The sequence below is a fragment of the Brassica rapa genome, chromosome A04 (assembly GCF_000309985.2).
Source record: "Brassica rapa cultivar Chiifu-401-42 chromosome A04, CAAS_Brap_v3.01, whole genome shotgun sequence".
Lineage (NCBI taxonomy): Eukaryota > Viridiplantae > Streptophyta > Magnoliopsida > Brassicales > Brassicaceae > Brassica > Brassica rapa.
Genome location: NC_024798.2, coordinates 20519836 through 20539479, shown reverse-complemented (window position 1 = coordinate 20539479; position 19644 = coordinate 20519836). Strand labels below are relative to the sequence as shown.

Sequence of the window (19644 nt, the reverse complement as noted above, 5' to 3'; positions counted from 1 at the left end):
GACTTCTTTATTTTATTCTACAAAGCATTAGAATATGCTTGGTGGGTGGGGAAAAAAATAGGATACTATATATCATTGATCCAGGGGACATTGCTGACTTTACCGGATTTGTTTTTTAATTTAAGAAATTCTAAGCAAGTTAATGAAATTTAGTTTAGATTTGCAATGGATACGTAACATGTCGACATAATATGAGAATTTTTAATTCAAAACAATACTTTTTTCCAATAGTGACGAGTACATGTAAAATAACGTGAGGTTTGAAGTGAGGCTGCGTGTGGGAACCATATGGTTGACTTGAAGAAGAGTCTTCAAAGTATACAAACATTGTGAATGTATTACAAGTTGCGAGCGAATATATGTTAAATTCAACTCTCTCTATTTTTTCTTTTCATACGTTAACTTCTTGTCCCATTCCTTGGAGGAAAAGGTTACTATATTTTATCTTCAAAACATACGGTATTATTGTTTCCATATAATTACGTAAAAAAATATTGAAGATAATAACTTTTACCGTATAAGACATTTGTACAGTGCAACTGAAAAGAGATGTTTCATATAGTTACGTGAATGTTTCGCATTGAAGACACAAGACAGTAAAGTAATGCCTGTTTGACTTTTCTAAGAAATGCTGTGTAAATAGTCAACAAAAGAAGCCAAGACTTACTTAAGAGTTTGGCTTTTTCTTTCAGCCTTAAAAGGATCAACTACTTCATCTCAGTCTTGAGATGGGTTGGATGGGTTGGTGGAGAAAGAAGAACACAGAAGAAGCCGATGTAAAGAAAAGACTTGTCCAAGCTAACGGCGAGGTGGTGCTAGAAAAGCTCATCGAGTATTGCAATGGAAAATCCAATCCAATCAAAACCTTTTCTGCTTCTCAGATCCTAAGAGCCACCGACAACTTCAGCCATAATAACTCTCTTATTCTCCACGCTACTGGTAGCTACCAATGTTACAAAGGGTATGCTTGAAGACCGACCCGTGCTTGTGAAGAAATGGGTAATAAAGTATAGTCCCTGCAGCGGAAAGACTTGTCGTGACATATCCATATCATCAATGGTTAGTGGTCACAAGAATTTCCTCAAGCTGTTAGGTTGCTGTCTTGAGTTTCCTAATCCAGTTATTGTCTATGAATATGCACAAAGTATAATGTGTAGAGAAAAGCCAAAGTATCTATTTGATGTGAGTTTACCATGGAACATGAGACTGAAGATTGCAAAGGAGGTTGCAGACGCTTTAACATACCTTCACACTGCATTTTCAAAGAGTATCATCCACAAAGACATGATACCATGCAACATCTTCTTGGATGGGGAAGGAGGGACGGCTAAGCTTAGTGGGTTCAACAACTCTGTTTTGATTCCGGAAGGAGAAAAGTTTGTTGAAGATATGGTTGTAGAAGGAACTTTTGGGTACCTTGATCACAACTATATGGCTACTGGGGTAGTGACAGAGAACACTGATGTCTATGGCTTTGGAGCATTCATGATTACTCTTTTGACTGCTTTGCAACCGAGTCTTGTTGTCAAACTGTACAAGGATTCTCCTATAGAGTTGGTTGAAGATGGTGGATTTGTTGGGATTGTTGATCCAAAGGTGTTGGAGAGCTGCAAGGAAGAAGAGACATGGCAGTTTAAGACTTTCTTTATACTCTCACTGCGATGCATTGGCTGTGTAGGAGAAGAAGTTCCAAAGATGATTGAAGTTGCCAAAGAACTTAAAATGATAATGCTTGTTTAAGCATATAAACAATGTCATTTTTTCTCTTAGATCTCTCCCAAACTGTTCTTGAAAAAATTACACAAAAGTTATTACAATGAGTCCCTTCTTCATTAAGAGTATCTATGTAACAACATAAATAACTAAGCCCACACTTGTCGAAGGAGATTGTATCTTGCATTTGAGGTCGCAGAATCATTAAACTCACTCGTTTTATCAACAATAGATGTAAGAGGAGAGTCCAGCTCCTCAAGCTCCTCGTCGCTCGTGTACCCTTTCCTCTGTATCATAGACACATTCCTCGACAACTTCCCTGCAGCCTCCGCAACTTTCTCTGCTACATCCATGGTCGATGGAGGCTTGTAAGTAACAGAAGAAGCCGCATAAGGGAAGCTTTCTTCTTCTGATTGCACCTCGGCGGCATTTAGCTCTTCTAGGACAGCTCCAGGTACATCGTCTGGACAGAACTCATCAGGAGTGAAGTTGCATAGTATTCTCTTGATAAGTGAAAGAGTGATTGATGGACATATCTGTTTGTAAAAAAAAAAACAATAAATCAAAATGACAAAACTTGTGAATGTAATGAGGCTTAAAACCAAAGAACATACCTCTTCTCTAATGGAGCTTTCCATAAGCATGTCTTTAGGGAGCATAAGAAGATCACTAAGTTCATTTAACAACACAAAGGCTTTACTACTATCACTGCCTTCACTCTCTACTTGATCATCATCTGAGTTCATACCGAACATTTCAGTGAGGGATCTAGACCAGTTACCAATCTGCAACAGGAGAATATAGTGACATTACATTAGTCAACTCTCTAGTGGATATGAAAGAAACTGAACTTTTTTTTTTTTTTTAATTACCGCGTTTTTGAGCTGTGCTCCTGATCCAAAGCTCAAGTCTCCAGCAGGAACAGGCAGAACTTTGGTATCAAGAATAGGATCAGAGACTGGATCAGTTGGTATCTGATGTTCTGACTCGCGCAGAATAGCATTGAACATAGCTACATCAAATCTACCAACACACTTCTCCATGACCATTCTAGCCAATACAGGTAAGCAGCCACATTCATGTCCTCCCCCTCTCATAGGACAAAGCCGTTGCAGAGCATCTCCAAAGGCATTCTTCCATAGGGTAATAGAAAAGGCTCCTTGCTTCTCATTCGATTTAGAAGCTGAAGAGTTGTTGTTCTCAGGGGATTGCATATGAGGAGTAAAGACCTTAAAGATAAGAGAACAAGAGTGAGATGTTGTTACATACACAAACTTAAAAAGAATCTCAATCTCTTGTGTTTATACCTGCCACCAAACAGACTCCACGATTCTAGAGAAGACCCAAAGCTCTACTTTCTCCAAAGCAGCGGTGAACGTTTCAGTTTCTTGCCAATCCTCAAGAAGCTCTTGCAAACCATTCTTCCATCTCAAGTTCGTCTTCTTCCCTGAATCACCACCATTCTCACTCCCATTATTAGCTTCAGAGCTCTCCGTGACACGAGACTTACCAAACGCTTGCGAAATAATCTCCCTTAGAGTTATAATGTTTGATAACCAAAACGTCAACCTAAAAGAGTTTGAGAGAAACCAAGAATCAAGATCCTGAAACATGTTAAAAAAACATTAAGTATTTGTTTTTTTTTTCTTTACCTTGAAACATCATTCCCACAAGATCTAGCAACCAAGACAAGACCAGAAACAGAGTTTCTAGCGATGGTAGCACGCTTTCCTCTAGCGAAATGCTTACAAGCATGGATGTAGATTCTAGAGATACGCCTCGCAGGAGTATGAAGCTTGTGCGCAGAGCTGGAATGGTCAGGGACGACAGAGTAGAGAGAAACCTCGAGCGCAGCGACCTCTCTAAGCTCCTCTTCAAGTCTCTCGATTCTCGTCTCAAGATGCTCAATCTTCTCTTTCAAAGATCCATCCTCAAAACTATTCTCTGCTACATCAGGGGCCTCGTTCTCGCTTCCTGCGCTAAGAGCGCCGTTAGAAGCATCTTCCCACACATCAGCATTGGCACCTTTAACTTCTTCTTGTTCATCACCATCAGCATCAGCATCTTCTTTCTCTTTTCTTACGGTTACATCGTCCAAGTAGCGGACGTCTAGTGTCTCGTAAGCCTCGGATGGATCTGACTGTGTGGTTGAGTCACTAGCCACTGTTGTGAGGATGTTAGACTCTAAGGCCTCCTTGTGTTTCTCTTGTTCTGATGATTTTTTCTGGCTGTTAGTCTTCTGCAGCTTCTGGTCTTTCCTTCCACTCTTGGTGGATCGCTTGGACTGGACATTGTTCACTGATCTTGCCTTCATCATCAAGTTCTCAGCCAAATCAACAGTTACTTTCAACTTCCAAGTGAGAAAACAATTCAAGAGGATCTGTGTTTCCCTTGTGATAAGCCTCTAAAAGATGAAAGGATTTAAAAAAACACAGCTGGATATGTTCAGGTTACTGAAAACGACAGCTTATAATGGAGGAAGAAAAGGACATGTTCAGTCTTGCTAAGTTTTGTCTTAAACTGCAGTAGAGGTCCCAGCAACTTGTTCGTAGTTGTTGTGATAGAACATGGCTGGATTCACTATATGTAAGTGGTTTTACTAGAATAATCAGATTTAACAGAAACGATTAAAACTAATCAGACTAATTGAAATCCAGAGCATCCAAGAAAATATATTAGTAAACAGAGCATGAAACAACCATGAGGACTAAGAGAAGTCAACAAGCAAAAGAAGAGGAGCTTACCAGTGACTTTGGGAGGTTGTCTTCCTCGGTTACTTTAATCTACTGAGGGTGAAGTCTCTACTCTGAGATTAGCTGTCTATTATCTGTAATCCACAATAAAGAAGAAGCTATCTTCTCTCTCTTCTCTAACTATGGGAGATCCGAGTGAGTGGGGGAAGTTATGGTGGTGCATTTAAGAAAGAAAGAAAAACATGGATCCTGTACGGAAAGGGACAGTGACTGTGGTCGTGAAACTATGGAAGGTTGTGTCGGTGGGTAGACTGTTCAGTGGAAATAGCCGGTCACATAACCCGGAAAAAAGTAGCTTCTCTTTTTAAATGACAGTAGTGTGCTTTTCTCTTTGGTCCAAACACATCTCACTGACTCCACCGACATCAAATAGTGTTCTTGAATTGGAATTAACAAAAGAAACCGTGTCAGACGTACAGAAGAAAATGGATAAGAGGACAAAGGTTCTTCACATGGCTTTACACTGGACCTCTTCTCTGGGTCTCCAGTAAAACAAACATGTGATCTTGTCTTGTTTCATTGATTATACCAAAGCCTAAATCGAGTGTCAGTGTTCATACTCTCGGGAGCCCTCCCGATGTGATGCAACTTGAAGACACGGCAAACAAACGGCAAATAACAAGACAACAATGCTTGCAATAAGGTAACTGAGTTTGTTTAATCCTAATCTCTTTCATTTTGTTTAATTCATAATTTATGAAACCAGAGGATGAGACGAAACTCGCTAAAAACAGACACGGCATTGAACTACTCTATATTTAAAGAGGATGCTGTCAGACCACACTTAAAGGAAACTAATCACAAGATTTGGGAAACACGAGTGATACTACTTGAAATGGCATTATTCAATAGAAAGCTCATGGACCAGAGACAGAGAACCTATGAGTAATACTACTTGAAATGGCATTACTTGTAAGCTACCATGATTTCTAAACCTTATCAGCCCAACATCGAGTGAAGTTCACCTCAACTCCAACTTGCCACTTATTCAAGTAAGTGATCAAGCTCTTTGATTGATACCCAATTTATCAGTTCCCACAAGCATGCAAACAACTATTTCGAAAGCTCAAAAAGTAATGTTCTCATGCTATTCTCAATTCAGTATCTGCTAAAATGCTCACAGTTCATTATCCACACATCCTAATAAGACACTATTAGCCATCACTGAATTGTTCAAACATCCAGCACTGATGCAATGAGCAGTAAAATCTTAGCAAATACCACAACTGAAGATACTGAAAAGGGAAAACTAGTGTTCTGAATTTAACAAAGGCTGATGTCATGAGAACTCTACTCCAACAACTGTGCAATCATCAAGCACTGAAGCAACGAGCAGGAAAAGCCTAGTAAATACCACAACTAAAGTAGTGAAACCTAGCGTTCTGAATCTTACAAAGGCTGATGATGTCATGAGAACTCTACTCCAACCATTATCAAATCATTCAAGCATCCCAACACTGATGCAATGACCAGAAAAAAAAAACAAGATACAGAAAAACTAGTGTTCTGAGTTTAACAAAGGCTGAAGCCACGAGGAACTGTACTCCAACCATTATCAAACTATTCAAACATCCAACACAGAATGCAATGAGCAGTTAAAAGCCTAGAAAATACCAAAACCGAAACCCTGTGTATTGATGCCATGAACACTAGTTTATGCTAATGAGCCTTCTTCAAGTATGCCACGTCTACTAAACAGAGAGCCATTCCTTCACCTAGTTCACAATTCAATATCCACACATCCTAATACGATACTATTACCCATTACTGAGTTGTTCAAAACATCCAGCACTAATGCAATGAGCAGTTAAATCCTAGTAAATACCACAACTGAAGATACTGAAATCTAGTGTTCTGAATCTAACAAAGGCTAACTCTACTCCAACCATTATCATATTGTCAAGCATCCAACACTGATGCAGTGAGCAGTAAAATCCCAGTGAGTACTACAACCGAAGATACTGAAATCTTGTGTTCTGATTCTAACAAAGGCTAATGATTTCATGAGACCTCTACTCCAACCATTATCAAACTATTCAAGCATCCAACACTGATGCAATGAGTAAATAAAAGCCTACCAAATACCAAAACTGAAAGAAAAAAAAACTGAAATCTTGTGAGCATATCTATCAATGACTGTTGATGCAATGACCTCTTTAAAACATACCAAAACTCAATGCGAAAGGTGCACAAAACTACAATCATATACCATAAAAAAAAAAAAAATCTATACTACTGAGCCTTATTGAAGTATCTCATGTCTACTCAACAGAGAGCGATTCCTTCACCACCTAGTAATAGCTATACTACCAGTCTCTGACTACAACAACAAATGACAATTTTACTCAAAAAGGACCATTTCTTCACCTATTAACAACAAATGACTAGTAGAAAAATGGATTGATAACAAAGGCCAATACTGAAACAAACAATATTCGTTTGAAAAAAGCAATCGAATTTCAGATGTTGATCAACAACTAGCAAATCAAAAGTGACCAAGTTTTAAACTTGTAATCATAAGTTCGTCAAAGAACACTTTATTCCACCATTATCAACAAAACCAAAAGACACTGCTTCAAAGTTCCAAAGCATCAAACATCTGATCCTCTCAATCGGAAGAATCTCCGGCGAGCCTCTCCGCCTCGAGCCGCTCCAGGGCCTTCTGATGAGCCCAAGTCTCGATCGAGAGATCAGGCTTCGCGTTGAGCCCCACGCCGAGGATGACGATCGTGAGGAAGCTCGTGACGTAGCAGGGAAGCTCCCAGTCCTCCCATTTCCGCGACTGCCCCGGCGGCGGAGGAGTGCGGTTCATGAAGAAGCCCTTGGGACGCTCCTCGTGGCCCGGCGTCGCCCATCGGCTCGCGCCGGCGGATGTGGATCCGGATCTGGAGAGGATCCGGCTTCGTAGGGACCTCGCTGCGACGGTTAAGGACTGCGTCGACGGCATCGATCGCTGTGGTGTGTGGCTCCGATCTGATGTGAAAGTGACGAAATGGGAATCTACGGGTTTGTTAGTGGTCAGCTATATTACCAATTTCGGTTTAATTGGATGTTTAACCGGTTTGGTTATTGCTTGATTTCAATTTTTTTGGTTTATTTCCCATTAGTGGGTCAGCAGTATTACCAATTTCGGTTTAATTGGGAGTTTAACCGGTTCGGTTATTGCTTGATTTCAATTGTTTTGGTTTATTTCCCATTAGTGGGTCAGCAATATTACCAATTTCGGTTTAATTGGGTGTTTAACCGGTTCGGTTATTGCTTGATTTCAGTTTTTTGGTTTATTTTCCATTAGTGGTCAGCTATATTACCAATTTCGGTTTAATTGGGAGTTTAACCAGATCGGTTATTGCTTAATTTCAGTTTTGGTTTATTTTCCGGTCTAATAGATTTAAAAACCAAATTGATGAATCTTTTCTGTGTTCGGTAAATGAGAGGTGGTTCAGTCATACTTTCCTCAGTTTTCATTTTGGTTATGGTTTGGCTTTAAAATCGGTTTTACCAGTACGGTTCTAATTTAGTTTAACCGAAACGAATTGGCCGCACTAGTCGGTTAAAGATTATGGGCTCATACTCTTATACGACGTCGTATTGCCATAAAACACTCCTGCTCTTCTTCTTACCACGTTCTTTCCTCACGTCAATATTATGGATGTAACCTATGTGTCTTTTGTGGTTACGTTGTCGGTGTAAAGGTCTTGCATGATATGGCTGCAATAACCTCCTCTCTACTCTCTATGTTACATTTGAATAAAAACCAACAATTTAATTTTCTGTATGAAGAAATCAAATGGTTCAAACCGGAAATTGGAGAGTTACATTATTTTTAAGAAATAAGAAAAAAAAAACGAAACATGGGTTTTGATATTCAATCTAATAGGTCCATGATTAGATACTTGGCTTGCTACCATCACCGGCTGGCGAATCGTGCTCGACCAACACCTTCGTAGCTTCATTCTTGGAACGCAACTTTGACTGAGCAAGAATCACAGCAATGGCTTCTCTGACTGCAGTGGGGTCAAGGCGGGACTTTTCATCCTTGTTTACCACGGGCAAAGGCACTACCTCCTTATCCATAGCTACGCTCGCTGTCTTATCCATGGAGAAGGTCCGAGATCTAAATTTATTTCAATGGAGACAGCCGTTCTGATTCTGTAATAAAAAACAGGAATCCCTAAAACACACGAACTAATAAATAATTAGATGCTTAGTGGGCTTTTAGGTTTTCCAAATGTCATTTGGAATAATGGACTTTCACTATTATGACACAAAAATTACTTTGGGGTGCATAATGCCCACATACGAACCTCGAAAACCATTCAAGTTGCATGGTTCTGAAAATGGGCCGTCTTAGCGATTTATAAGTAGGGGTTATTGGTTGTTGTATTTTTATAGATTTGAAAATCCGAACTAAATCTAGTGTTATTGGTTCTATGATTTTCAAATCTGTATTAAAATCATGTGTTATTGGTTTAATGATTCATAAATTCTATATCAAATCAAGTGTTATTCAATCGCACGGATTTACTAATATATTTGATTTTATAATGGATTTGAATGGATTTGCTTGGATTTTTCTGTTAAAAATACAAAAACTCAAATCCGAGAGAAAACATCCGGATTTGTATATTTTACTTGGATTTATAAATACTATATGGATTTCTAAATCAATCAAAATATATAAACCAATAACACCTCCTAAAGCTTTTGTTTAGCGTTAAAATTAGGTTTAGGCATTCAAATAACCAATCGGCTTTTGTTTCAGGTTTAATCAAGTTTTGGATTTATGAATCAGCCCCATTTGGATATTATAAATGTTCGGTTCAGATTCAGTCCGAGTTTAGTCAGATTCGGTTCAAATTTTAATAATATTTCTAAAAAACGGTTTTGTACTTATTGAAATCCTAAAACCAAATAAAGATCCAATGAAACAAATATAGAAATCAAGAAATAAGAATTGAGAAAAAACTTTGTCAAAATCTTTTTTAATTCTAATGTAATTTTCGACAAGTGAAATTAAAAACAATAAAATTAGAAAACAAAAATTTAAAAACTATGTTCAAACACATCATTTCTGATAAACCGGAGCGAAAACACATCTAACCCGATAAATTTGACTATGTAGAAGAAGGAAGAATACCTTATACCAAAATATATTAGACTAAATATTTAGGTTATTTATTTATATAATATATACTTATTTTAGGTATTCAATGAAATCTTATAGTATTTTGTGTACTTATTTGAAATTGGGTTTGGTATGAGTGTTTTCTGGAATTTTGAATTTTTCAGCGGCTCAGATCAAATCCATAGCCTGAAATACCTAGACAGATTTTTATTTTTAGAACACTGAGCATAAGTATTCAATATGAGTATTTTGAAATTGATGTCAATGAGTTCATAAATCATAACTAGCACAATGGCATTGTTTCCGGTAGATAAAGTGAAACATTTATAAATTAATAATGTTAGAACTACACCAAAACTATATTTTTTTATTAATTTATAGAGATGTTATTTATCAATATATTAATTGAATCAAAAACTTAATTTGAGATTATAAAATTATATTATTTTATTAAAATTTTTAGCGTATATTAATTTATAAAATATTAATTTAAAGAAGTTATAGAGTAATATGTTTGATTTTTTGTTAACGTCGGCCCAAGCCCAATGTCTGAATCTAGTTGCAATAAATGGTAACTGTTGATTTTCAGACTATTTAATTACGAAAGGACCCTTAGAACTGAGATTATAGTAGAGTGGCATCTTGCAAATGCATGTTCGGCAGGTGACTTTTGTCGGTTGGTTAAAAATTTGATCTGACACAATCAATTATTGTCTCCCAGTCTTTTCCTCCCTTTAATTTGAATGAAATCTAAAACGTCAGCACATGTACTTATATAAAAACGTCACCCTTCATGATAAGATAACCACTAGGGGTCGATTAGTTTCAATTTTTTATCTAACATGTGCTTACGATTTTAAAGTACTGAACTGATATATAAAGTAAGATAAATATAGGTTCAGTAGGACTGTACAATTGTTTCATGGCTCAAGATGGTCTAACATGTGTTAAGATTCTAGGCATTTAAGATAACTAATGGGTAATGGCAAACACAAAACAAAAAGTATAACTTAGAAAACTAATATTTCTTCAGATAGATTGCTTATTATACTATTGTCCATTGATAATTTGATATAAGATGTATTATGCTTCGTTTTCTAATTGTATACACTTATCTCTCACATACAAATTCAAATCATCGCAGTTTAAAGATTCGCAATCTAAAATTCAATATATTGTACTAAGTAGTAAGTAGTAAACTATATGTTAGCCTTTTCCTTGTCTTTTTATCCTATAAATCCAACGATCCTAGTTATCATCAACGCGGATAAAACTTTGAACCTTGTAACAAGATCCCACTTGCATTATTCAACTAATAAACTAACAATTTATGCAATTGAAAAACACACATTAGAATCCAAAAAGGCGAATCCCAATACTATATAATATATTTAAATCCATATTATATTGTTATAATTTCAAACATGATCATGCGCTCAAGAAATTCAAAATTTGTGATCATGACTACTTTACTCCACGTTGCTACAATGCAACCATAAAAGAATCTAAACCTTTTCTTCACTGTTGATCCTCTTTCTCTGCAACTTCTCGTTGCATCACTACACGAATCAAATAAAAAACATTTTCAAGAAAATGAAGTTTCGTTGGATTCTACCACTTCTTGTTTCTTCCATCTCTCTCTGCATGACCCTTTGCTCTTCTCTCAACTCCGACGGTTTATCTCTTCTCGCTCTCAAATCCGCCGTGGACAACGACCCGACCAAAGTAATGAACCACTGGTCCGAATCCGACCAAACTCCTTGCCACTGGTCCGGAGTCGCCTGTACAAACGGCCGAGTCACATCACTCAACCTCTTCGGCAAAAGTCTCTCCGGTTACATCCCCTCAGAACTCGGTTTACTCGACTCGCTTAACCGGCTCGATCTAGCGCATAACAATTTCTCCAAACCGGTACCGGTTCGCCTCTTCGAACCAACTAACCTCCGGTACATCGATCTCTCCCACAACTCACTCTCCGGTCCAATCCCTGACCAAATCCGCCACTTAAAATCACTAAACCATCTCGATTTATCCTCTAACCGACTCAACGGCTCACTTCCCGAGTCGCTCGCCGAACTCGGAAGCCTCGCCGGAACTCTAAACCTCTCGTTTAACCGATTCGCCGGAGAGATTCCACCGTCGTACGGTCGGTTACCTCTCCACGTCACCTTGGATCTCAGCCACAACAACCTCACCGGAAAAGTACCTCAGGTGGGCTCTCTGTTGAACCAAGGACCGTTCGCCTTCGCCGGAAACTCTCATCTCTGCGGCTTCCCGTTGCAGACACCGTGCGAAGACTTCGAGATCCCTAATCTCATCGCCGCTAAGCCGGAAAGTACTCAAGAGCTTCAGAAACCGAACCCTAGCGTGATCAGCAAGGAAGAGGGAAAGGAGAAACAGACCACCGGTTCTGTAACGGTCTCGTTGATCTCAGGAGTTTCAGTTGTCATCGGAGCTGTTTCTCTATCGGTATGGCTGATCCGGAGAAAACAGAGCTCCGACAAAACAGATCCCAAGACGGTGGTCTCAGAGTTTGACGAAGAAGGGCAAGACGGTAAATTTGTAGCCTTTGGCGAAGGGTTCGAGCTGGACCTCGAGGATTTGCTGAGAGCTTCGGCTTACGTGTTGGGCAAGAGCAGAAGCGGGATCGTGTACAGAGTCGTGGCGGCGGAGGCGGAACCATCATCCTCCTCCTCCGCGGCCGTTGTAGCGGTTAGAAGGCTCAGCGAGGGTAACGCCACGTGGCGGTTTAAGGAGTTTGAGAACGAAGTGGAGAACATCGGTAGGGTCAGCCACCCTAACATCGTAAGGCTGAGAGCTTATTACTATGCGGAGGATGAGAAGCTACTCATCACTGATTACATTAGCAATGGAAGCTTGTACTCTGCTTTGCATGGTAAAAACACTAATCTTAAATTTAATACTAAATATTCATTTATATACCACTAATTATCATATTTATTGAAACTATGTTTTTGGGAATCAATGCTCTTTGGTCTGAAAGTTCAGAGCTTTTTGTTTTAATGTGTGACTGTGGTGTATAGTGGCTAGTGTTGGCTTCTTCTCCTTGTTGTGTTTACTGTTTAAAGTGTTCTTTGTATACATGTGTTGAACATAATTTTTGAAACTAGAGTCAATAGTCTTGGTCTGAAATTGCGGAGCTTTTTGTTCTGTGTGTGACAGTGTCACTGTGGTATAGTGTGACTAATGTTGGCTTCTTCTCCTTGTTGGTTTATTTTTAAAGCTTTCTTGGTTGACATGTGTAAAGCATAGGGACTCTCTATATCTGCCAGAAAAAAAAAACATATTTGGTTCTCTATGGAGTTCATGTAATAAGATTAAGCAATGTAGTAACATTAGTCGTTGAGGTGAAATTAATGGTAGTTTCTACTGAAAGAGTGTATAATGTGACGTAAAATTGATTTATTCTTTCATATGGTACGCTGCATGTGATATGTTTGATTATGTAATGAGATGTGTTTAAGATTAGGACACAAAGTTGACTGTGTGTGTTTTTGTATTGTAGGTGGGCCTCCGAATACACGGCCTCTGCTCTCTTGGGCTGAGAGGTTACACATAGCACAAGGGACTGCTCGGGGTTTGATGTATATACATGAATACAGTTCAAGAAAGTATATACACGGCAACCTAAAATCAAGCAAAGTCTTGTTAGATGATGAGTTACTTCCTCACATCTCAGGCTTCGGTCTCACACGTCTGGTTCAGGGGTATCCCAAACTACCAGATCATTCACTATCCACCAACGTGCAAAGCTTTGCGACGAGACTCTCAGCTCCTCCTCAAGCTGCTTACCTTGCACCCGAAGCCAGAGCTTCTTCCCGTTACAAATCATCTCAGAAATGCGATGTTTATTCCTTTGGTGTGATTCTCTTGGAGTTGTTGACTGGTCGTTTACCTGATGGCTCCTCTGAAAACGAAGGAGAGGAACTCGTTAGTGTTGTGAGGAAGTGGCACAAGGAAGGGAGATCGTTGGCCGAGATCTTAGACCCCAAGCTTTTGAACCAAGAGTTAACTGATAAGCAAGTTATTGCAGCCATTCGTGTCGCTTTGAACTGCACGAATATGGATCCAGAGATGCGTCCTAGGATGAGATCTGTGTCTGAGAGTTTAGGTCGAATCAAAACGGTATAAACCTTCAGTGCATGAGCCAGGAAATGTGTATGCTAACTTCAGGCAAAAGGTTGTGCTATGTAATTTTATGGCGAGCTTAAATGAAGAGTTTAGTGCTTTGTTTATCATCACAAGTACCTTGTGTCTTAAGGAAGAGTGTTTGGTTGTGTCATGGGCTTCTTCTGTCTCGCCATCTAGAATCTTATAAGATAACGAATATGATAAAGATCTGTTTCAATAATCAAACTTTAAAGTATATATTAAAATACAAAATATGTTGACTGTACTTGCTTATCTTTGCATGAGGATATATCATCTCATCCCATTTTTTCAGTATATTATAACCAAGTGGCAAGTGGGTTTATTAATTATACATGTATTTCAATCGTTTGTTTGATTGGTCGGAACCGAGATTCGATTTTAACTATGTACATAGATTTTTTTAGTAAAAAAGATGTATGATTACAAAACTCGATGCTTTTTAGTGGAAGTGTACTAATCTATACTATACGTTTTCTTTAATTTGTAACCAAAAAGTAGTTAACAGAAGAAGAAAAACTCAACTGCATGATTGCATGGTTCTTGCGCATGAAGGTCAGTTTATACATGCACACACACATATATGAATCAGAAATGAATTCTGAGGGTCTGAGCCCATCTTTAGCGTTTACATGTTTTCGAATATAATTTTTGTCAGGCCGTCAAACATGATCACACCCCACCGTTGGTCCTTTGTTCAAATTCGCAACAAAAAGTATGTATTACTTTCTTTTATAATATTAAAAGAGACGAAAGAGTAAAAACGGCAAAGAGAGATCTTTCATGGGAAAACATATCTCGCCCAAGCACGATTGATAACTTCCAAATATAGCAGCCCGTTCGAGGAAACTTAATAAACAAATAGAGAAACACTTGCTTAATATAGAAGTTCTTATTAAAAAACTAATATAGAGAGGCTCCCTTTTTAAACTTGTTGACATTATAAAAGCCGAAGCTGGACCACGAACGATTCCCCACTTCTATCAATGTAATCTTTTTTTTCAGAACATAAATACTTTAAAAAAATTGACGGGGAATCAAATTATTTTAATATATAAAACTGTAAGTTGATAAAATCTATACAACATAGAGAAAGCTAAATGGGGTCTCACGTGTTCTCATCCACGGACGAGCTTTGCTCTTATATTTTTCTCCTTTCGTTGTTTCTTTCTGATAATTGTAGAATATTTTTTATAAAGAGATTTACATTATGTTAGAGACATTTCTTCTTGTTTTATTATGATGATTATTAATTTTCATAGTAAACTATGTGCGCTACGAACTTCGTCTATTACCTATGCATGAATGGGTGCATGTGCTTGTGCATACAAAATTTGGCTTTTTGTTGATTAACAAAGAAACAGCTCGAGTTTTAAAAATTGTGTAGCTACTCCAACTCATCGATCTATGTCTCTATCCAGTTAACCAACCATATATAGGCACATAAACGGTAGTTCCCATATAACAAAAATGAAATAAAAACTCCAAAGAGAATAAACGGGTGCATATAGAGTAAAAAGTCAGAAATATAAAAGTTAAATAAAGATAAGATTTATAGATAAGAGGTGCGCCAAATTAACGACGGCGGCGGACGAGGTCCATAGTTTCACACTTAGTGACATCATTGTATCATCATTGACCAATGAGATTTATTAAAGTGTTTCTATCATTGATCTTCATGCAGGCGCACCGTATGTCACGTTCATTATATTCATCCACCAATCCTCGTTAGACGCCACCAACTTGCGTTCCCAACGTATCAACGTCACGATCTTGTAGAAGAAGCTGCGTAGGTTCCGTGAACCCTAAATTGGACTCGAAAAGTTACTTTCATCTTGCTGGAAAAGTAGTTGCAGTTTTGACTCTTATTTACAAACTGTACTTCCGACAATTATCTTTCCATTAAAAGGATGTTTTGTGTTTTAACCATATGCTGAAGATCCAACTTCTGACTTTTCTTTTGTACTCTGATGGGACACAATCATGATGGACGATCTTATAGCGTAATATTCGAATGTGAAAACATTTGATTTGTCAGCACAAGTTGACTACGTACGAAGTAAATCTGTGATTTATCGTCTCCTTTTCTCACAAATACAGTCGTATGATAACGATTTAATTATCTGGATCACATGTCAATTATTTTGTTTGTATGTTAATAATTTTGCATATGGAGACGTATATACTAAATCGGTGGATGACAAAGAAAAAAACAATTATAGTATAAAAATGGTATCACGAATTTATATTTGTAGGGTTACAAACAACAAAGAAATATCAGAAAATAATTTGTCACGGGTCCACCAGTAAAAACTCAGGAATATTGATTAGGCAGATAACTAACCTCACATGTTCTTGCTGTACTTGAGTAGTAAAAAAGTTTATTTCAATCTAATAAACTCTACATTCTCTTCTAACCACATTTCATATTTTTCATATTACTATAAAGACCAAAAAGTATTTAAAAATGTAATAATTTTTAAAAAGAAAATTAAAGGCATTTCCGTGACCCAACCTCACAGGCGGCTCGAAACGACGTCTTCCTCTGTACTTTTGTTTTATTTTATTTCCTCATTTAATTTTTATGCTATGCTTTTGAATCCGCCGCTATCTTCAGCAATTCAAGTTGGACGCAGAAACTCAGAAGAAGAAAAAAAAAGACGATAAATATTCATCTCTCTCTCTCTCTTCTCTGTTCACCGTTCTTCTTCTTCAGTACAAACCTCCTTCCTCAAGCTCTTATCTCCTCCTTAGTGACACAACAAGAACCATACGAGAGGAGAAAAAAGATTAAATAAAAGTTGAAGTTGAAGACTTTGTTTCCTCAGCTCTGTTCTTCCTAAACGTTACGAAACAGAGCTCAATAAGCTAAGAGACAAGACCCGTAAAGTTCGTGGCTTTCATGGATTCAAATCATCTCTACGACCCGAATCACATACCTTCTTCCGGGTCGGGTCTACTTCGTTTTCGTTCAGCACCAAGCTCTGTTCTCGCCGCTTTCGTTGCCGACGACAACAAGAGCGGACTTGACTCCGACAGGTTGATTTCAAGATTCGCCAGGTCTAATGGTCCCAGTGAGTTCGAGGCTAAGTCCCCTGTCACCTCTGTTTCATACGCCGCCACTCTTCCGCCGCCGCAGCAGCAGCCTGAGCCGTCTAGCTTTCTGGGTTTGCCGCCGCATTATCCGAGACAGAGCAAGAGGATGATGAACACGATTGGTTTGGATCAGTTTCTCAACGATCATCACACCAAACCTGTTGAATCAAACCTTCTCCGGCAAAGCAGCTCGCCGGCGGAGATGTTCACGAACCCAACTGCTCAAAACGGTACCGTTTCACTCTGTTTCGCCCTGTTTTTACTCTGTTTCACCGTTTTGCTCTGTTTCGCTCTGTTTCACTCTGTTTTTCTCGGTTTCGCTCTGTTTTGCTCTGTTTTACTCATTTTAATATTTATTTAAAAATTTGAAATTTTATCATTACCAAAGCCGTAAGACAAGATCTTGTCTGAATTTCCCGGAAAGTGATTATCCTCTTAACTAGGTTAGGCGCAGAAACCATAAAGTTCGACACTTTATGACCCACCGAACTCTCTTTTCTAATCTCAGGTTATGGCTCAGTGAGGAGTTTGATGAACTACGAAGAAGACGAACAGAGTCCATCTAGTTCCAGTGAGTTAAGACGCCACAACAGCCTCTCTTCAAGGCCACCTTCTTCTCTAGGAATGCTCTCTCAGATACCTGAAATCGCCTCTGAAAGTAGTTTTCAATATAGCCATTGGAACGATCCCGCCAGCTTCATTGATAACTTATCATCTCTCAAAAGAGAAACAGAGGACGACGGCAAATTGTTCCAGGTATCTACTCGGTTCTCAACCCGGTTTAATACTACCAAACCGGTTTAGAGTATTGAATTATGTTTAAGATTATACTAAATTTTGACCGGTACACACGTATTTATTTAATTTATATATACCGAACCAATTAAAACCGAATTGAAATAGAGAAAACAGTATTTAGTAATACTGAATATACCGAACGAATATTATTTTTAAGAAACCGCGGTATAAAAATATTGTTTGGTATATAAACCGATCAAATCAAATAAAACGATTAGTTAAATATATTAGTATAATTCTATTTAGATTATATAAAATAAATAATAATAGATGCATAGTTTATTATAACGATATGATTTTAATATTTAAAATGTTAAATTTTACTAATTTAATAATTTGCTTTAAACAGAATGGAGAGTCTGGGAATCGAATGCAGTTACTCTCGCATCACTTGAGTCTACCTAATGCATCATCTACAGCCTCGGACATGGTAACAGTGGATAAGTACATGCAGCTACAAGACTCTGTTCCTTGTAGGATTAGAGCCAAACGTGGTTGCGCCACACATCCTCGAAGCATTGCTGAACGGGTAAGTTTCAACAATGCCTTGCTTGCTACATGAACTAGCTTTGAATCTGTGAAGTCTAATACTTGGAAACAAACTCTTTTGTTACTCATGTCAGGTAAGAAGAACAAAGATAAGCGAACGAATGAGGAAACTACAAGAGCTTGTTCCTAATATGGACAAGGTATTGTAATGGGTTTTGATCATAAAACAAATCGTTTTCTCTTGCATTGAACCGGTTTTAATGTTTTTGGTGTCTTTTTGTTACATAACAGCAAACGAACACTGCGGATATGTTGGATTTAGCAGTGGATTACATCAAAGATTTACAAAGACAGTATAAGGTAACCTAATGATCATTTGAACCCAAAAAAAAAACTGAAAGACAGGTTTATATGTAAATCGGTTGAACTTTTCTGTTGGTTTACACAGATTCTGAATGAGAACAGAGCTAACTGCAAGTGTATGAACAAGGAGAAGAATTTGATATAGCTTGCAACAAGGTGTGTGTGCGTATATAGAACTAAAGAAAGCAATGAGAGAAAGGATAAGAAAGAAACAATGTACTCTTGAATATTTTTTAGCCGAAACATAGCAAATTGTAATAATCAGAAAGCTAGAGAATCTTTGTTTTTTTGGGTCAAGCTAATAATAAAAATTTCCATTATTACATTAAACCAAGATTGCATACTATATATTTAGTTAGACTGATATTTAATTCTGAAATAAACCAAGTAAAAAAGGTGGTAAATTCATTGGCGTATACTTTCTGTGAGACGGATGATAAAATGGAAATTCAATGATTTTAAAGTCGTTAAAAATTAAATCAATAGAAAATTTAACAATTATTTTACAAAAAAAATAAATAATCCAAAATATTTTTTTTGGATAAAAACTAAGGTTTAATTTATTTCTAACTCATACACATAAATATATAGTTTGGAATAAACATACAACAAAGAGTTCTAATATGGCAATAACACAGCTCGGAACCAAAGCAATGCATGGCTGATGGAATCGGGCGCCACTACACCACCTTTTAGCATCTTTGTTTTGTTTATAGTGATGTTCATGTTGAATTAAGTGTTTTTTTTAAACTGTTTACGACGCACTTCCCTTACTCACTTATAATTACATTTCACAAAGTTGATCACTTTTTGATCAAACATCAGCAATTGATTGGTATTTTTTCGAATGATTCGCGTATTGATTGTTAATCTGAGCACAAGGAGCAAGTTTACAGTGAATCACCAGTTCTTCCAATTCTGACATAGCTAAGACTTGTTTTAATTTATAATAAGTTTTTTTTTGTATAGACAATATTAGTGAGTAATGTGAAATGTTTTCTTTGACAGCTTATTAATTCTCAGAAGGAGATCTTGGACGCTTTTACATCTCATCAGAAGAAAATGATTGAAGCTTTACTGGACTTGCAAACTAAGATTGCAAAGAATGATGAAGTGAAATCTCTTCGGAGAGCATAG

At 37.7% G+C, this 19644-nt stretch overlaps 4 protein-coding genes and 1 pseudogene across 6 annotated transcripts; 3 read left to right on the top strand and 2 right to left on the bottom strand.

Annotated features, from left to right (window-relative positions):
- The first annotated feature begins 23 nt into the window (after positions 1 to 23).
- Positions 24 to 1775, top strand: LOC103865939 (annotated as a pseudogene).
- LOC103865941 lies at positions 1697 to 4804 on the bottom strand. Of its 3 annotated transcripts, none has more exons than XM_033289777.1 (6): positions 4458 to 4804; positions 3366 to 4312; positions 3021 to 3282; positions 2586 to 2942; positions 2328 to 2498; positions 1697 to 2249 (listed from the first exon to the last, which is right to left on the bottom strand). In XM_033289777.1, the coding sequence occupies exons 2-6, from the start codon at positions 4028 to 4030 to the stop codon at positions 1863 to 1865; spliced, it is 1842 nt and encodes a 613-aa protein (XP_033145668.1). In that variant the 5' UTR covers positions 4031 to 4312; positions 4458 to 4804; the 3' UTR covers positions 1697 to 1862. The 3 variants fall into 3 exon arrangements, with proteins under 3 accessions (XP_033145668.1, XP_009142055.1, XP_009142054.1); XM_009143807.3 differs by having other exon boundaries at positions 3366 to 4293; XM_009143806.3 differs by having other exon boundaries at positions 3366 to 4117.
- A 2047-nt stretch (positions 4805 to 6851) lies between these two features.
- LOC103865938 lies at positions 6852 to 7476 on the bottom strand. The gene has a single exon (XM_009143805.2). The coding sequence runs from the start codon at positions 7411 to 7413 to the stop codon at positions 7075 to 7077; it is 339 nt and encodes a 112-aa protein (XP_009142053.1). The 5' UTR covers positions 7414 to 7476; the 3' UTR covers positions 6852 to 7074.
- A 3380-nt stretch (positions 7477 to 10856) lies between these two features.
- Positions 10857 to 13894, top strand: LOC103865937 (receptor protein kinase-like protein ZAR1). Its single transcript, XM_009143804.3, has 2 exons — positions 10857 to 12487; positions 13118 to 13894. The coding sequence occupies exons 1-2, from the start codon at positions 11185 to 11187 to the stop codon at positions 13741 to 13743; spliced, it is 1929 nt and encodes a 642-aa protein (XP_009142052.1). The 5' UTR covers positions 10857 to 11184; the 3' UTR covers positions 13744 to 13894.
- Positions 13895 to 15876: 1982 nt separating this feature from the next.
- Positions 15877 to 18837, top strand: LOC103865936 (transcription factor bHLH130). The gene is made up of 6 exons (XM_009143803.3): positions 15877 to 17087; positions 17366 to 17613; positions 18005 to 18184; positions 18279 to 18344; positions 18436 to 18504; positions 18593 to 18837. The coding sequence occupies exons 1-6, from the start codon at positions 16664 to 16666 to the stop codon at positions 18650 to 18652; spliced, it is 1047 nt and encodes a 348-aa protein (XP_009142051.1). The 5' UTR covers positions 15877 to 16663; the 3' UTR covers positions 18653 to 18837.
- The last annotated feature ends 807 nt before the right edge of the window (positions 18838 to 19644 follow it).